Source organism: Mastigoproctus giganteus, chromosome 2 (genome assembly GCF_048544385.1).
Source record: "Mastigoproctus giganteus isolate SK-2022 chromosome 2, ASM4854438v1, whole genome shotgun sequence".
NCBI classification, from domain to species: Eukaryota; Metazoa; Arthropoda; class Arachnida; order Uropygi; family Thelyphonidae; genus Mastigoproctus; species Mastigoproctus giganteus.
In genome coordinates, this window is record NC_143576.1 from 129,388,436 (window position 1) to 129,408,333 (window position 19,898).

At 37.6% G+C, this 19,898-nt stretch overlaps 1 protein-coding gene across 1 annotated transcript in view; it reads right to left on the reverse strand.

The window, feature by feature from the left end:
• Nucleotides 1-19,898, reverse strand: part of LOC150089562 (uncharacterized) — a 206,655-nt gene that overhangs the window by 52,622 nt on the left and 134,135 nt on the right. Inside the window, exon 12 of the mRNA XM_090390032.1 lies at nt 6,886-7,021. Within this exon, the coding sequence (XP_090246158.1) occupies nt 6,886-7,021 (136 nt within the window). The remainder of the gene's footprint in view (nt 1-6,885; nt 7,022-19,898) is intronic.

Here is a 19,898-nt window from a genome sequence, read left to right on the forward strand (position 1 = left end):
AGCCTTCTACAGGATAGCTGAACAAGAGGAAAAGGATGGCAACACCCTGCCCCTTCCAAAGCAGAAGGAACTCGAGAAGTTCAGGGGCAAGCCGTGGAGTAGCAAAGTTAGCCATAGCAGCCGTGCCCACTGGATAGATCTAGAACTGAAAAAAAAACCAAGGATATACAAGAGATTACACAGGAGATTCAAAACAGTTGATCAAGAAGTCTCACAACTGGTGAACCCCATGGATAGATAACGTCCACAACATCTGGTACAAGAAGTTAAGCTGCACAAACAGGCACACAGCAGAGTTCATCAGGATAATAAGGCATCCTGATATTATTCCAAAGTCTCTGACTTAAGGAATCACTTACCTGGGCAGTTGATTGTTGGAACAGTCTTCCATCTATTGTTGTGGAAGTGGATGTTTTAAATAAATTCAAGAACTAGACATATTCTTGGAGGGTATTGATGGGTGATATTGGTGGTAGTATTTTTTTTTTTTTTTGGCTGTTGATATATAAGCTTGCTTTTTTTGCGTCATTTGCCACTACTACTACTAATACTACCTGAAGGCCACCACAAACCCAGCAAATTACAGACTGATCACCTGTCTCCCAACAAGATCCTGGCCTAAGAAGATATCAGATCACTTGGTCTGATATCTTCTTAGGCCAAGACCTTAGTTTTAGCAGCTGGGATGTAAGCAGATGAGCAAAGGATGCAAGGAGCAATTGACCACATATGCTGCGGTTATGGAGCAAGCCTACAAGAAGCACTAAAACCTGTACACACAGCCTACATCGACTCCTACAAGGCCTTATAGCTGGCCCATAGCTCTGTGCCCCATAGCTGGCTAATAGAGAGATACTGTGATCTACAAAGTCAACCCAACATTGACTCACTTCCTAGAAGAAATCATTGTAAAATGGAGGACCACCACAAAGGTCAAGAACATCATGACCAGACCGATCACTACGAGAAGAGGAATCTTCCATGGAGATGCCCTGAGCCCGCTGTGGTTCTGTCTAGCATTCAACCCACTGTCCACCACGGCAAGTACAGATATATCCTAAAATAAGTGATGAAGAATCTGTACACGCTCTCTTACCTGATGTATACGGATGACATCAAACCCAATGGACAACAGCTACTCTAGATCACCAAAGAGTTCAGCATGAGAACGCAATTTGGCCAAAACCACCAGCCTGAACATCAATAGATTGAAGCCATGATAGAGGGAGGAAACAACAAATACAGTATCTGGGGATGATGCAAGCTCAACAGTTAGAACACAAGGAGATCAAGGCCTGCCTCATGGAGAAATATCAACAGAGACTGGGAAGTCTGCTAAAATTAAAGCTATATTATGACAGGAACATGATCAGAGACAAAAACAACTGCGCAGTTCCAGTATTAACATACTTTTTCGGAATCATAAATTAGATGAACACTGAGCTGAAGAAGATTATGAGATTGACAAGATAAGTATGGCTAATAGCCGCCAACACCACCCAAAGTCAGCTATCAAGACATTGACCATAGCCCAGAAAAAAGGAGGGAGGGGTTTTACAGACCTCATTGAACAAAGACGACGATGCTTAAGAACCCGAGGGATTAATTCCAGAAAAACAGTGCCCATTTACAAGGATTATAGACAAAAGGCACTCACCACTCAATCTCAACAAAGAGACCCCACTCACACAGACAGAAGAAAAGAGAAAAAAAAAAACCTGAAAAATGAGTGAAGAAGGCATTCCATGGCAGACAATACAATGACCTCCATCAAGACCACATAGATTAGATGGCTTCAAATGCATGGCTCATAGTGAGGTGGGGAGGGTATTCCCCAAAACCAAAGGAGTCATGCTCACCATCCAACCCCACGTAATTAACACCAGGAACTACAGCAAATAAGTCATCAAGGATCTGGGAGAAACAGATAACACATGTCAATGATGCCATCTGGCTCCAGAAACAATCCAGCACATCACTACAGGATGCAGGGTTATGAGAGAGAGAGAGAGAGAGAGAGAGAGAGAGAGAGAGAGAGAGAGAGAGAGAGAGAGAGAGAGAGAGAGAGAGAGAGAGAGAGAGAGTATACTAAAAGACATGACCAGTTCACCAGGATTATACATCAGGGGCTGGGCCAAAAATGTCAGTTGATCAAAGAAAGTGTATTGTATTACATGAATGAACCTCAAGCAGTACTAGAGACCCCTACACACAAACTATATTGGGACTGCAACATAATAATGGTCAATACGATCCTGCACAACAGACCAGACATAACCCTCACTGACAAAACAAAATGAGAAGGAAATGGTTACTTATCTGATCGACATCTGAGTGTCCCAACACCTGAAAACTCCAGAAAACCTATGAGGAAAAGATTGGGAAGAACAGATCTAAGAGACAAAGTCAAAAAAATCTGGTATGTGGAACAAGTAGCGACCATCCTGATAACCATTTCAACCACTAGCATGGTACCAAAGAGCCAGCAGCAATAAGCCTCCCAGAGATCACTAACATGGAACTCCAGAAAGCTGTAATCCTGAACACCTGTAGGATAGTCAGAGAGTTTTCTAAACCAATATTAGTAACTGGACATAACCATCATTCCATGCACCTGGTAGAACTGGTAAAGTACCAGTTCTACCCATTGTGGGATGGGAAAAAACCCATTAGGAGAAGAAAGAGATAATAATAATAATAATAACAGTATTGTACAATACAAAGAAACAATTATATTATTCAAAATGATACTAATGATACCAATTTTTAATTGTATATAAGAACAGTGAAACAGATAGAGTTGCACTACTTTGTAAAGACCCTATATAATTCAATAACCTAAATACTATTAAACTACGATTGAAATCTGTTTAAAATATTTTATTTGTTGTTCCTTGAAGGATCAGATAAGTAGCTTTAAAGAGGAGGAAAAAAAATACCTAGTGACCCTGTTGGAGTATAAACAGATATATTTTTTCTGATCCAATTAAAAATAGTTAATTTATTATATCTTTTTCAATACTAATGTAGAACCAGTTATGCATTCATTGATAAAATACAGTAGAAGTCCTCTGATGATATTTTAAGGAGTCCTTATGTGCTGTGATGTAATGACTAAATCGTGGATATAGCTTAGCTTAAGCTATATCCACGATTTAGTAGAAGTCCTCTTAACTGACCTCCACTGAACTGACTCACTAAATTTCCCATTTTAAAACATAGTCTGATGGCCATATCAGTACATCATAATGCTGTTGAAAAATTTCATTTGCCAACAAATTGTCACACATTTGTTGGAAAATGAAATTACAGATTAGCATTAGCATTAGTAGAGGCATTTGATGCAAGAAAGCAAGCTTATGCAGCATCAGCCAAAAAAAAAAAAAAAAAAAAACCCCACTTCCACTTCACCCCTCTGTTCGTTCAAAATACCTGTCCGGCTGAGCCTTAAACTTATTTAGGCTATCAACCTCCACCACAAGGGATGGCAGTCTGTTCCACCAACCAACCACCCGCTGGCTAAAGGCAAATTTCCGCACGTCTACCCTACATCTGTCTTTCCTCAATTTGAATTTATGCCCTCTCAGGTGATTTTTCTGAGCTAGAGGAAGAATCCCATCAGCATTGAGCATGCTTAAACCATTCAAGGCTTTATACACCTCTATCAGATCACCTCGCTGGTGCCTAGTCTCCAGACACTGTAATTTGCAATACTTAAGCCTTTCCTCGTAAGAGCACCCCTTTGTTCCATTCACTAATCTTGTTGCCCTTCTCTGTACTCGTTCCAGCAGCTCTACATCCTTCTTGAAATGAGGCCTCCAGGCCTGTATACAGTACTCTAGGTGTGGCCTGACCATTGCCTTATACAATGGAATAATCACCTCCTTATCCCTGCTGGAAAAATTCCTGTATATCATTGACAATACTCCATGAGCTACTCTTGCAGCCCGTCTGCACTGCTCAGAGAACTTCATATCTGCCTGCACAATCACCTCCAAGTCCCTTTCATTCTCTACCACTGTCAGTGTAGTACCACAGAGTTGATACGTTGCCCTCGGGTTGCTGTTTCCCATGTGTAGTACTTTACATTTGTCAATGTTAAACTTCATTTGCCACCTCTCAGCCCATCTGCTCAACCTTTCCAGATCCTGTTGCAGCAGTGTAGTGTCAGTAGTGTCCTTGACAACCCTGCCAACCTTTGTATCATCTGCAAACTTGGACATTAAGCTTGATATACCATCATCAATATCATTTATAAATACAGAAAACAATAATGGACCCAACACTGAACCCTGAGGGACTCCACTAATAACATTAGTCCACGATGAGCAGTGTCCATTGATTACCACTCTCTGTCTTCTCCCACTCAACCACCCCTTTATCCATAGCAGCAATTTGCCTCCAATGTCACACTGCTCCAATTTGTGTAGCAGTCTTCCATGTGCAACAGTATCAAAAGCCTTTCTAAGATCCAAGTATATAATATCAAAGTTATTCCCTGCATCCAGTTCTTTTGTGACTGCATCATAGTATCCAATCAAGTTGGTCAGGCAAGACTTCCCCTTAACAAAACCATGCTGTGTCTGAGCTATAACTGAAGTCTTGTCTAAATGATCCTGCAGTGCTTCTTTAACCAGTGCCTCCATTAATTTTCCTGGAACAGAAGTTAAGCTCACAGGTCTATAGTTACTTGTGTCAGCCTTTGATCCTCCTTTGTGAATTGGGGTCACATTTGCACATTTCCAGTCTATGGGTACCTCCCCTGAGTCCAAGGAAGCTCTCATAATTCTGGCTAAGGGTTTGCTTACTTCCTTTGCTGCCTCCTTTAATATAACTGGATAGATCCCATCCACCCCGGGTGCCTTTCTTGTGTTTATCTTCAACAGTTTCTCCTCCACTTTACTCCCAGTTATTTCAAGATTCTGTAGCTTACTGCTAGAGTTGAATACACCTCTGGCATTCCCCTTGCTGAATAACTCCTCATGTGTGAATGTCGATGCAAAATATTCATTTAGTTTGTTAGCTACCTGAGCAGGATCATCAACAGTTGACCCATCAATATCAAGTGGACCAATCTGATTCATCCCCTTCCTTCTAGAGTTTACATAAGTAAAGAACTCTTTGCTGTTTTTCTTTGCATCCCTTGCCAAGGATTTCTCGTAATCTGCCTTCGCCTGCCTAACCTCCTTTGTAACTTGGTTGCATATCAACTTGTATCTATCATAGGCTTCTGTGTCATGTGTTAATTTGTAAGTATCCCATGCATTTTTCTTCTCTGCCATATGCCTCATTAGTTCATCTGACATCCATTTTGGACTAAACCTTGAACAATATTTCTTAGTTGGTATGTAAAGCCTAGTAGCTTCCAAGATATGTTCTTTGAATGCTTCCCATTTTGAATTTGCTGTTGGTAACATCATCAGTTGGTCCCACTGTATAGAATTTAAATACTGTCTCAGTCCATCGTAGTCGCCTTTACAGAAGCAATAACCCTTCCCTTTACCCCTAATGGTAGTTACCTCTTTCAGTAAATCCCACTTCAGCACACTGTGATCACTGCCACCTAGTGGTTCATTTATCTGCAGATTCTTAATGCATGAAGAATCACTGCTGATAATCAAATCAAGAGTATTACTCCCTCTAGTTGCCTCCTGAACATGCTGATGTAGAAAACAATCATCCAATAAATCCACAAAAGCCCTGCTAGTGTGTGAGTAACCAGCCCCCAAATTCCAGTCAATATCTGGGAAATTAAAATCTCCCATTATAAGACTCTCTGATTTACTGGCCCACTCTATTTCCCTGTACAGTTTCTTATTATACTCATTAGAGTCATTAGGCCTATAGCACACTCCTACTCTCAATTTTGATCTCCCAATGCTTATGTCACACCAAACTGACTCAACACTGCACTGTCCAGCGATGTCGACTGGCTTCACTTCCTTGGTTTTTATGTGTTTCTTAACTAATAGCATAACCCCTCCCCCCTTCCTATCCTGTCTATCCTTTCTGTAGACGTTGTACTCCCCAAATTGCAGTTCTGCATCCCTTATATCTGTGTGACACCACGTCTCTGATATCCCAACAATATCTGCCTTTGATGTTTTGAGCAATACCTCAAATTCATCAAATTTATTTACTAAACTCCTAGCATTGGTGTACACGCAAGTATACCTGCACCTGTTTCTATTCTTAGCTACCCTAACACAACCCATGTGTTTATTTGTACCGCAATGGCTCCCAGCAGTCTCTGAAATACCACGCGTCTTGTTTTTCAGGCTTCTGCTCATTCTAATAGAAGCAGTGCAAGAATCTCTTTCACCTCTGCCAGTGGCTACTGTCAATCTATTGGTCTTTGTCTCCCCCCAAGCTAGCAGTTTTCCGACCCACCTAACACTGCCTCGATAGATGCACAGATGATGCAAAAACCATACACACTGTGGCAGATGGATGTAGCCACCAAAAATGCCACAGAAAGAGCTTTACATTATACTGAATAAACACCTGATTCAACAGTCAAGATGTGATGTTTATAAAATAAAAAGTTGAGGGATTACATTGCATGAAGTCACATTCATCTGAACAGATAAAAAGGACTGATTTTATGTAAATGAATATACAAGTATACATTGTAAGAGAAAATAATTCTTAAGACAGGTATGCATACTTTTTTTATGACCGCCCACTTTAACTGCCTTTTTCAATTAACCAACTGACTACCGATCACAATCACATCAGATAAGAAGACTTCTACTGTACTAGCATTCAATGAATGAATTAGTTTTATTAAATGATTTTATTCTCAGCTATGTGATACATTCATGTATCACATAGCTGAGAAAGAAAAAAAATTAAGTTAGAAACTGAATTATACTTAAAACATACCTTCAACATTTCGTTTTCAGCACTTAACTGTTCTATAATACTGAATTTTGACTGGAGTTCAGCAGAAAGCTTTTCAATCTCTTTTTTATGAGTTGATTCTATTTTATGTAACACATGTTCCATCTTTTTTGTTTGACTGAAAAAATATACATAAAAATATGAGATATAGTACTTATTTTATGAATTAATAGTTATTTATTCCAAAAAATACTATTACACAGGCAAATTTTTGATGAATATTTACAGAGAGAAAGAGAGAGAGAGCCAGCTGACTTTAATGTATTTATTCTTTTCTGGAATGAGTTTCTTCATGAAATGTTGAAAATTCATAAAAATGAAAAATTTGTATAAAATGTTTTAGGTATTAATTTGCTTTTATTCTGACCTGGTTACCTGGATTCTGGTTATTTGGGCCACTGGTTAATTGGGGCAGCCGTTTATTTGGGACAAATCTTAAAAAACAGAACCCAATCGAGAAAATAGCCATGGTTTATTTTGCTTAATTGGGACAACATGCCATTTAATCGGGGCAGGAGACCACAGCACTGGAGATTACCCTACAATTGTCTCCGACTATACCACGTGGGTCGGTTGGATTTCTGGAGGTCACAACCATAAAACAATAAAAACAATTAGCAGTCACCTGTTTATTGGGCTTTTCAGTTAGTACAATCTATCATAAATAGATAGTACACTCGATCTTATTGAATTGTGATAATACCGACAGCTGGAATTCTGTGGGTTATTATGGTGAAATGTGTTTACACTTCCATGGAATCTTCAATCATATAAAAAAATTAATTTTCAGAATCTTTTATTCATTCCTATTTTAAAAGCTTCGTAACTAGTTACTCCGTTCTCACTTGCACATATTATGTTACTTGCAATTTGCATGTGACGTGTTCTTTGTTATTGATTGCTTATGTTTTTATTGTTTTAAATTTTAACCTCAACCCACAAATGTCAGTGAACAGAAATGTCAACTAGTTAGTATGTACTAGGGCTTACAATACTGGTCAAAATCTTAATACCAGTATTTCGGTATTTTTAATTTATGAAACCAGGATACTGGTATTCCAAAAACAAACGTTTTTCTCAATAAATTTTGATGACAATTAGGTGCAATAAAGTAAGGAAAAAAAAAAAAAGTACTGTAATTACTTGAATTCATGTTTTAAATAAACTTTTACTGCAATAATAAATATTCTGAAAAAAAAATCATTAAAATACAGTTATTCTAAAACAAAAAAATACATATTGTTACTGCAAAGTTCAGTTATGTTTAAGCATCCACACTAGCTGTCCGAATAAAGTGAGCTCTTAAGAAACATAAGCAATCATAGTATGATAATTTAAAATGGATCTAATTTTGGTACATATTTGATTAGTGGCAGAAAACGCCCTTTCGGATTCTATTCTGGTACTGAGATAATCATAGACGATCTCAGTCCATATTTTCTAGGCTTCGAACTTTTTTAGCAAAAATAGTTAAAAGTATTTGATTAATTTCCGACTCAAGTTCATCTTTTAAAATCTCATTGGAGTCAGACAATTTCTTATTTTGGAAAGAATTTGTGGAACACTGATGTTCTGTTCAACGTTGGTCTTCCATGGTTGAATTATGTTCATCATTTTCTGAAGGAGAAACACGTTTTATTAAACAAAGTATAATTTTTACTATAGTATCTTTACTGAGTCTGGGAGAGAGCAAAGAGTGGGGATAAGGAATAAGGAAGAGAGCAGTTAAGGAATTCTTCACAAATATAAATGCAAAGAACAGAAGGACAAATCAGATTGGACCCTTATGTAATGGACATGGGATAGTATTAGATAACATAGCTGAAGTTGCAGATGAACTCAACAGTTACTTTGCATCGATATTTACATTAAAAAAACCCTTTGTGTCAATGAGATATTATGGAAGTGAAGTTGAAAAAAATGTAATTAATGATGTTTAAATTTCAAATGATTATTTAATGAGAACTTTCGCACCTACAAGCAAGTAAGACTCCTGTGGTTGATGACATAGACCCTATAATCTTAAAGGAGGCGGCAAGTGAGTGCATTGAACCATTAAGGCTAGTTATGAGAGCATCACTGGACAGGAGAGATTCCGTTGGATTGGTGTAAATTGGAACATAAAGGCGGTTCTAGGAGTGTAATGGGAAATTACCGACCGGCAAATCATGGAGGCAATGATCAAGGGTGGAATTCAGGATCATTTAAATGGAAATGGAATTCTGTAGGATATACAGCATTGTTTTGTAAAGGGAAAATCAATTTTTAATACATCTGGTTAGCCAATTTGACAGGTCACTCGTGAGCTGAATTTAGGAAATAATTTCAAAATTGTTTATTTGGATTTCAGCAAAGCATTTTTTTTGTTTGTTTGTTTGTTTGTTATTTGGTTTTTAGGAGCATTAGCAACTAAGGGCATATTGCTCCTGGGATATGCGGTGGTCATTCCCTGACCTTTCCACATCCTCCGTATTTGGTGGTCACGGGCTCGAACCCCGGTCTAATTAAGAAGCGTGTGCTATGCACTGCTGCTCCTGCCCATCTGGCTACGGAGGCGCTGCAAAGCATTTGACTCAGTCCGACATGAGTGGTTACTTTATAAGTTGGAGCAGGCTGGAATCATAGGGAAAATCCTTAGATGGATAGCATGATGGCTTGAGGGCACCAGGCAGAGGGTTGTGATAAATGGTTATTCCTCAGATTGTGTTAATGTAAATAGTGGGGTTCCCCAAAGATCAGTATTGGGACCACTGTTGTTTTTGATTATCTATTATATTTAGGCCACCCGAATAATTAAATTCACTCCCGTGCTGTGTCTTATGTCTGTTAATTGCATATGGTCGATTTGTCTGTTTTGCTGGACAAAAAACCCCAGTTTCGGGAGGAAAAACCTTGCTATCTACGCCTGAGACCGACTAACTCAGCCACAGAGTGAAAAAAAGCCCATTAAACTTTCTCGCATCATCGACGGGATTCGAACCTGGGCCTTTTCCACCCAGCGTGGGGAGGACGGTGATGATACCACTGAGATAACACAGACTGTTGTTTTTGATTATCTTAAATGACATCTATGAAGGGATGGAGGGCGTGAGGTCTAAACTTGCAGATGATGCAAAGATCAGTAGAGTAGTTAATGATCGCCACCAAGCAGAGCTTCTTCAGAATGACCTAGATAGACTTCTGGAATGGTCAGAAAAGTGGCAGCTATGCTTTAATTCAGCAAAATGCAAGGTCTTACACCTGAGGAATGGAAACCCCAAAATAACCTATACACTTGGTGGAGTTGAACTAAAGTTAGTAGTGGAGGAATGGGACTTGGGAGTTATGATACGGTCAGACATGAAGTTGTCCGAGAAGTGTGGACAGGTTGCATGGTGTCCTATCGATGATTTATCGAACATTTGCTAGCAGAGATAACGACGTCATAATCACATAAAGGTGATTTTATAACCTTATGTGATTAAATTATAAACAATTATTTTTTTAAAAATTAATACCAAAAAACCGGTATTTTTTGTATCAATACTAGTATTTCAATATCGGAAAAAAATTACCGCTATCCTGGTATTGTAAACCCTAGTATGTACATATTACAGTAGTATTAATTATTCCGATTATCACGTATCATTTAATTTTTTAATTGGTAAGGTAATAAAGGGTAAATTTGTGCTTAATATATCTTTACTTTTATAGCCTGTGGATAATATTCCTCCCATTTTCGCTAATTAGAATCGCTGTTTAATAGAATTAAAATTCAATTCACAAAAGTGATCACAATGACCGGTGCTTACTACACATTGTATAATGAATGGTACTTTACTATGGTGAGTCCATCATAACGTGATTTGATTGTACAGTGTACCGATTGTAAAGCGGGGGTTCACTGTATTTTTAACTATTTATGCGAAACTTCGGATAATTGGGGCAGCCGCTTAATCGGGCCAAAATGCACTAGTCCCGATGTGTCTCAAATAACCGAAATCGACTGTATTAGAGTGAAATCATTTCCGAAATCCAATTGGAATTTTAAAAAAAATTGCAAAATAATGTGAAAGAATTTGAAAAAAATCTGTAAAAAAAAAATCATTGTTAGGTATAAATTTGCTCTTATTCTGATCTAGTTACCTAATATCAGAATGAAATTATTTTCAAAATCCAATTGGAATTTTCAAAAAAATTGCAAAATAGTGTGAAAGTATTTGAAAAAATCTCATTGTCACTTGTTTTTTGACAGAATACTATAATCTACATATCACTTGATTCAACTTCATCAACTTCTGAATCTGGATTCTCTGTAATTCATATCCAGAAGCTGACAACAGAAACCAGATCAATGAATCAATGGCTGACAGGCAGAATCTCCTTTCTGCTGCCATCAACTATAAGTTATGTCTACAATTAACTAAGACACAGAGGTAAATAGATGGCAGCAATTATTTGAAGATTTGTAATGTACTTTGAAGTATTATTTGAAATGACCTAGAAAGAAAAAAAAAAAAAAAAAAAAACAACCATATATACACTGGTGTTCAAAGAAAGTGCATCACCTAGGAATTTCACATTTCTAAGCCTTTTTCGCAATGGCATGTTACATTAATGACTAGCATCACAAATAGAAATATAAACAAAAGATATTTATTAATAGTTAAGACAAAGCTAAGTAATATTTGACAGATGCTCTCAAAATATTCCAAAATGAGCATTTGCAACCTTTATACAACAGTTTTGGTAAACATGACAATTATGGCTGAAATGTTATCAGAAGCCCTCAGTTTGCTTCAGTTTATCATTTTAAATGGAAATGAAAAGTTCACCAGGTGCAAACTAATATTTAGTTGAACCACCTCTGGCCCTGATGACAGCAGCACACTGTCGAAGCATTGACAAGATCTATTTCTGAAGATAATCAACTGATAGTTCATGGTTCCAAACACAAATTATGACTTCTTGAAGTTCATGAAGGGCCTTTGGGTTCTTTCTGGCAACTGCAGATTCCACATAATGCCAACAGCTCTATAGGATTCAGGTCCGGGCTGTTTCCTGGCCAGCTAAGAGTTTTAATGTACTGTTCTTCCAACCATTTTTTCACCTGTAACAAATGTAAACACATTACTGTTGAATCTCTAATGCAGAAATGAAGCTAAAGTAACTACAGAAGTGCCTACTTACACTTTTCACCTGATGACAAGGAGCAGAGTTGTCCTGAAAGATGCAGTTACTTGGCAGGTTGAAATGGTCTCTAATGGTTGGCAGCAATTTGCCTTCCAGTATAGCCAGGTATCCATTGGCATTTATGGAACCTTTTATAAACTGCAAGTGACCTACTCCGCGATATGAAATCCCCCCCCCCATATCAATCGGTTGGTAAGGAATTTCACTTTAGTCACCATTTGACATGCTCCTTACACCAAATTAATAGGGTCTTTTTCATTTTTTGTGTGAGGAGGGGCTTCTTCTTGGGACAACAGGCTACAAGTCCATTTTTGAAGAGGCGTCTTCTGACTATTACTTCACTTGCTACCACTCCTGTATGTTCTTCCCATTCTCTTTTCAGTTGAGACGAAGAAGCTTTACGGCTTTTAAGCATTTCAAAACGCAGTCCTGTTTTGGCATAGAGACTCGTTTGTGTCTGGTTCTGCTGATAGGAAAATTTCAATTTTCCTATCAGCAGAATCAGTATTCTTGAGTTTGGAAAGAAATCTACCCACTGACGACTAATTACAAGGCACTCTATAAGCAATATGACAGGAAGAACATCCTTCCTCACGTAAAGCAACAATAGCATTCTTTCTTTGTGGTATCAACTGCACGTAACTCATCCTGACACAAGCAAGGAATGACTGCAACTCTTGCAGAGCATGCTTAAATAACTGAAAGTAACAGCTGATGCACTATTATGTCATCACCTATGCGTGTCAATCTTATCTGATGCAATCTGTAAGAAATATTGCCATATACTTATGTCATTTGGATGACAATTACAATTTTAAGGGGTGATGCACTTTCTTTGAACACCAGTGTGTGTGTGTGTACTCCTCAGGGCACACAAAAATGAATACACTCTTTGGAAAAGCTTACACAGTAATACAAATATTATTTAATGTGAAAAATAAAATAAAATGTTATAGCTGTTCGTGAGTTTAAATTTTTTAAAAATACATACATTTTTCTAAAGGAGTTAAAGTGGTAAATAAATAGTAAAAAATCTGAAGTGCACTTAAAAGCAGAAGATAATTATGAGAGAGATTAAAGGTACCCTAAGGATCAAGGTTGATTGCAGACATGACATACAAGATGTGCTGAATGTGCTGTCTCTCATGAATTGGGTAATTTTTGGGATTGTAGATGGGATATTTTTTTTTTGCAGAATTTTTTACTAATTAAATTTTGTAAAAGAATTTAAATTTTTTTTACACATTCTGTAAGTTAATAATTGAGGTGTAACATTGATAAATGCAACGTACTGCACATGGGCAGCAGTAATCCCACAATAGCATACCAATTGGGTGGTATAACACTCAAGGTCATGGAGAAAGAAGGCGATCTTGGGAGTAACTGTAACAATCCGACATGAAATTTTCAGAGCAATGTAGACAAGTGCTAGGATAGCTCATGGGGTTTTGTCAATAATATATAGGAATTTTTCCAAAGGCACAAGGAAGTGATCATCCCACTGTATAAGGCAATGGTTAGACAACATCTTGAATATGGCATACAGATCTGGAAGCTCTATTTGAAGAAGAATGTAGATCTCTTGAAACAAATGCAGATGAGAGCAACCAGATTAGTCAGAGAGGGACACAAAAGGTACCCTTGCAAAAAATGACTTCAGTTCTGCAAATTGCAGTGCTTGAAACCAGGCAGCTGTGAGGAGACGTTCAAGGCTTTACATAGATTGGGGAAGCTAAATGAGGATGGTAGCTTTACTCTTTCTTGGCTAATGCATATAAGGGGGGGACAAATTGAAAAATAATAGCTGCAGGTTAGATGTACAAAAATTTGCTTTCAGCCAGAGAGAAAGAAACTACCATCTGGTGTCATGTAAGTGGGCCACTTAGCTAAATCTAAGGAAGAATAAGAAACACTGTTAGTGGCAGTGAACAGATAAGTTAGGTAGTGTTTTTTTATTTATTTTATTTTTTTGTGGTCAGTTTGCTTCCTTTATTTTTTGTGACTACTAATACTAATTCTCTCATTGGTTCTATGAATAAATGCTTCCTAAACAACTGACTTGTAATCTTTCGGAATACTTCTAGAGCCACTTAAATAGAAATCAGGGCTGTAAATCCAGCTACTGGTGTACTTTTCTGAATAACATCACTCTCTCTCCCCATCCCATCCCACCTTGTATGGTGAATCATCAGATGGCTATCAGGCATGGGTTTATTTGAGTAGGCTGAGTTGGTCTCGACCTGTTAAGAAATATCAGGGTATATAAGATTTTATAGTTTTAGTATTAATTAGAGTGCTAAGTCAGCCTGAGCACACCCAATAAAACTGCCTAGGTCTTGTTTACCTTTTTTTGCATAACTGTAGCATACATGGACACTAAGCTGTCTTGTTCATGTGTACATAATCTAAACAATTGTGCACCTAGCAGTGTGTGTGTGTGTGTGTGTGTGTGTGTGTGTGTGTGTGTGTGTGTGTGTTTGAATTTAAATGCATTCCTGTAATACTTATTGGTATTACAGTAACCCGTAATGCATTAAACATAATAAATGAACATATATGGTGTAATAAATATCAGTTATGACAACACAGAGAGGTTCAATTTTATACAACACAAATAAAAAAAGACAAATCCTTTCTTTTAATGTGGTGTTCCATGTGAAAAATTTTGGGGATGCACCCTATTATGGAATGTACTGCATTGCAGTGCGATGAGCGCTGACGGTCATCACATGTATGTAATTCTATTCTACTGACACCAGACTCGTGATACACGATCATGCCCAGCTGACTTTTGCTGTTGTGACCAACAATATATACTGGAGTACACCATTCACCGACAAGCTGATGAAGAGGCACTTCGTCTCGCAAGCTTCTGTGTATTTTAACGTTTTTATTATATTGTATTTTAAAGCTTTTATCTTATTGTATTTTAAAGCTTTTATCTTATTTTATTTTATCTTTTTTATTTTATGTATATATCATTTATTTATTTTAATATATTTATTTTAACTAGTTAGTCGGTCATCACTAGAAACTTGTATGTATGAAATATGCACATTTTGTGAACAACTTTGTCTTCGCTGGTTTATTCCCCATTATTCTGGCTCTGACATATGTAAATAAACAAAATTCTGAAAGATCATTCTTAAAACTATAATTGACAATTTATTAAAAATGAAAGACTTTACAGATGAGTTTAATGTTTTCTTTAGGTTTTATCTTTTCAAGAGAAAACAGAGTAATAGCATTACAGAAAGAACTTAAAACTCTGAACATTTATATGGCAAACCACCACAATAGTATGCATCAGCATAGCCACTTAAGAACATAGCTCTCAAAAAATATTAGTTCTACAAGCAAAATAATTGCCAATTTTCCAGAAACCTTGAACAGTTACTGGCAAGAAGTAATGTTCTTCCTCAGATAAACTTAAATCAAGTTTATGCTGAAGGCACAGCTCTCGGTATAAGTATAAGTATAATTTGAGTTGTATTTATTTCACCAAATGCTGAATGATCCAAATTACCTTAAATACCCATCTCACCATGGAAACTTTTCTTACTGGTAATGATGGGCATAATCAAATGATCAGTAATCAAGATATTTCAATAATCAAAATAATTGATTATGCAGAACACTACTAAATATACTGTACTACTAGCAAGGAAAGAATGGACAAAATGTTGAATTTACAAAAAAAAAAAACAAAATAAACCACCCCTAAGGGTGGTTTTTTGCAAACGAAAAAGAGTAACCTTTGATGTCTCGATTTTAAATATGAAATAAACAAATGTCACATGCACCAGAAATGATTCTTAGAATTTAGCCTCTATCTCACTTTCCCAAAACCAAAAATCAAGATGAAGGTTTATTTGTTTTTATTTCTTCTTTGGACCTTAAAAAAATAATGATAAAATAAATAAATAAATAAAACAAAAAAATATAATAAAATAAAGAGTCATAAAAGGAAGGCACTTTAAATAGAAGTACTAGTATCGCTTTTACAGGATTGACCATGGCTAGAAGAATAATCTGTGGTCAGTCCCTCATAGAATTGACTACAGGGCATTAAATGTGGGAGACTGCAATAAGCAGGAATGTTATAACTGTTTTTAACATATACAGGGTATTTCAAAAGTGATGATCAATAATTTAAAGGTGAACTGTACAGACTACAATATGCAAAAAAAGTCTAGTAAACATGAGTCCTTAAGCGAATCGTTTTCGAGATATTGCACATTTCTAGTTGGGATCCACCACTGACAGTAAACTGTACAGAGTTGGGATCCACCACTGACTTGTTTGTTTAGGTTAGGCTATGCTCTTTCTCTCCCATCTCTTAATGCTCTGACACGTAGCAGGCATACTACACTGGTGTGCAAAACTTAAGGACCAACACTATTTCTAAAGGTTACAACCACAAAATCAAACGAAACCGCTTGTGGCGATTTGCATAACTTGTTCAGTAGAAAGCTGGTGCACATGCAAAAATTTAAATCGTGATGAGAGGGCTCACATTAACAGATAAAAGCAGCAGTTATGTGCAAATTACCGAATGGTGAGCACGATTGTTACAGATGTTCGATTGGTTTCTTACAGTGCTACAGACAACAAAATGGCCAGTAAACAACATCTGGATGACTTTACCCTTTAACACCTGCCCTTCGGAGACAAGGACTGGACAGCAATGCAATGGGGTAAGGTACTCTTTACTGATGACAGTAAATTCAGTCTCAGCAGCGATTCTGGACGTCAGCTAATCTGGCGAGGGGTTGGCACACAGTATCACCCTGCAAACATCACTGAAAGGGATATGTATGGTGGTCGAGGTGTTCTCGTCTGGGGAGGTGTTATTTTGGATGGACGTACACAACTCCAGATACTGGAGGGCGGTACTGTAACCGGTACACGCTACTGTACTGAGCTAATTCTTCCCCATGTGCATCTGTTCCAAGGTGCCATTGGCCCCAAGTTCGTGTTTATGGATGATAATATCACACCCCATCGCAATGCAGCTGTTAATATGCTTTTGGAAAGTGAGGAGATTGTTCATATGAATTGGCCTGCCCGTTTCCCCTGATCTAAATCCCATTGAACACATATGGGACACTCTGGGGAGATGCCTAGTGGCACGTCCACACCCACCAGAAAATGTTCACCAGCTGAAGATGGCACTGACAGAGGAATGGATGATGTTACTGCAAAAATTTATCAACAATGTTGTTCTAAGTATGGAGAGGTGGTGCAAGGCCTGCATCGACATTAGGGGTGGTCATATCTCCCACTGAGGATAACCTCTTCCCTTTGTTCCATCTTTGGCAGTGATGCATCTGTATCATGGCAGCCAGTGCTATGTTGCCATTTTTGAATAAAGTCCCTCTGTACTGTTTTGTTTCCGTTGTTGTGTCGGTGTTGTTTCCTTCATCATTTCTGTACCTCACGAGGTTCCTTTGGTATGCTTTTCCCATATCCATGCCACTCCTATGAGAAGCTACAGGTGAAAACCTGATTGGTCCTCAAGTTTTGCACGCCAGTGTAGTACTTGTCAAAGGGTGCCTCCGTAGCCAGGTGGGCAGGAGCAGCAGTGTGTAGCACACGCTTCTTGATTAGACCGGGGTTTCAGCCCCAGACCACCAAATACGGAAAGGTCAGGGAATGACCACCGCATATCCCTGGAGCAATATGGCCTTAGTTGCTAATGCTCTTTAAAAAAAAAAAAAAAAAAAACCTAAAACCAAACCAACTTGTCAAAGGATAGTCAACATGGAAAGAGGTTACAGCAACGAAGAGTATGCAGACATGCACTTCACGTATGGTAAAGCCAACGGCAGTGCACTTGAGGCTGCACGTTTGTATCAAGAAACATTTCCCCACCGAAGGCAGCCCAACAGGCGCACATTCATCAGGGTACACCAACGCCTTAGAGAACATGGGCGCTTCGCACATGGATACGAGCAGGTAGGCCCAGAAGCATAACACCTGATGTTGAGGAAAGGGCATTAGAAAGAACATCCTGTAACATCTGTAAAGGCCTGTGGTGTTGAAACCAAAAATTAAAAAATGTATTACCTTATGGTCAATAAAATCACCCTTAGCAAAGGATTCACAGTTTTTTGCTAAACTAGTGCTCCCGTAGTCAGTGGCAGACCTTAACAGAAAATATGCATTATCTAGAAAACAGTTCATTTGCAGCCCGATGTTCACTGGGACTTTTTTTGCTTATTTTAGTTTATACTTTTGACCTTTAAATTATTGACCATTTTTGAAACACCCTGTAAAATGTTAAAAAAAAAAAAAAAAAAAATCTAACAAAAAATTATCTATCAGGAACTGTCATGGATAGTTGCATGAAGATACTGTGAATATAATAAATTACTGAATATTAACTTTAAAAATTGGACAATACTCTCCTTTTACTCTTGGCCTGAAAACAAATTTTTGCTAAATGTCAAATGTTCATGTGAAAAACACAGGTCTTTTCATATGACCTTACCTCTTTCTTATGGAAAAAAGTTCCCAATTTTAATAAGTTTCATTGTTAATGTACTCAGTAGAAGACTCAATTTTTCTTTGGGCTGAGCATCAAAGTCACTACTTTGACCTGGAAAAAATTTATCATTGTTTTTTGCTTTGATCACGTCTCTTCCTGTGACCGCTCTCCTTTAAAATAAGCAACACTCACAAAAAAGAGAAGTACTGTATTTTGATTTTTAAGAAGGTAACACCAGTTGAGGAACAAAATTTTCATTAAAATTTTGTTTATTTGTGTGGGAGAATGAGAGGCATTCTTTTAGAGCTTATGCAATTCATTCTTTGAAACAGACTAGTTGTTATGTTGTTGTTATTTTGGTTTTTAGGAGCATTAGCAACTAAGGCTATATTGCTCCGGGATATGCGGTGGTCATTCCTTGACCTTTCCGCATCCTCCGTATTTGGTGGTGACGGGCTCGAACCCCGGTCTAATCAAGAAGCGTGTGCTACGCACTGCTGCTCCTTCCCACCTGGCTACGGAGGCGCGAAACAGACTAGTGGTCTATTCGATCTTGATAAGAGTGGGTCAGTCAAATATGGTGATGTGCATTAGCGATGGGCATATTCGAATGATTAGTAATTGAGAGATTTAAATAATTGATTGATATTATTAACTGAAATAATCAAATGACATAATTCGAATGATATAATCCAATGATTTGTCATAATTGAATGAATCCTTTGAATGATATGAGTATAACTGATACAATCAAATGATTTGTTATAATCAAAATAATCAATTATGACCTATTGGTTATGTTCAACACTATTTACTGCATCTTCATCAAAATGGCAACAGAAACAACACACAGAAATACTGTCAAAAATATTAATTTTGTACATAATAACCAGATATCTGACTTCACTTCACTATGATAAAAACATTTTACAATTTCATCTGTTCTATATACAGGGTGGGACAGCCAGATTGGATTTTTCAGTGTGCTGTGGCAGTGAGGAAATGAGAGCTACAAGACTAGAGTCATGTATTTGTGCATGGCAACAGAAACAACGCACAGAAATACTGTCAAAAATATTAATTTTGCACATAATAACCAGAAATATGACTTCGTTTCACTATGACAAAAACATTTTACAATTTCATCTGTTCTATATACAGGGTGAGACAGTCAGATTGGATTTTTCAGTGTGCTGCAGAGGGAGCATTGTGGCAGTGAGGAAATGAGAGCTACAAGACTAGAGTCATCTATTTGTGCAGTTCAGTAATCATGGATGATTGGCCAGTGAACATCACATATTTGCAGCAGAAACTTGTTTTACAACAAAATCTA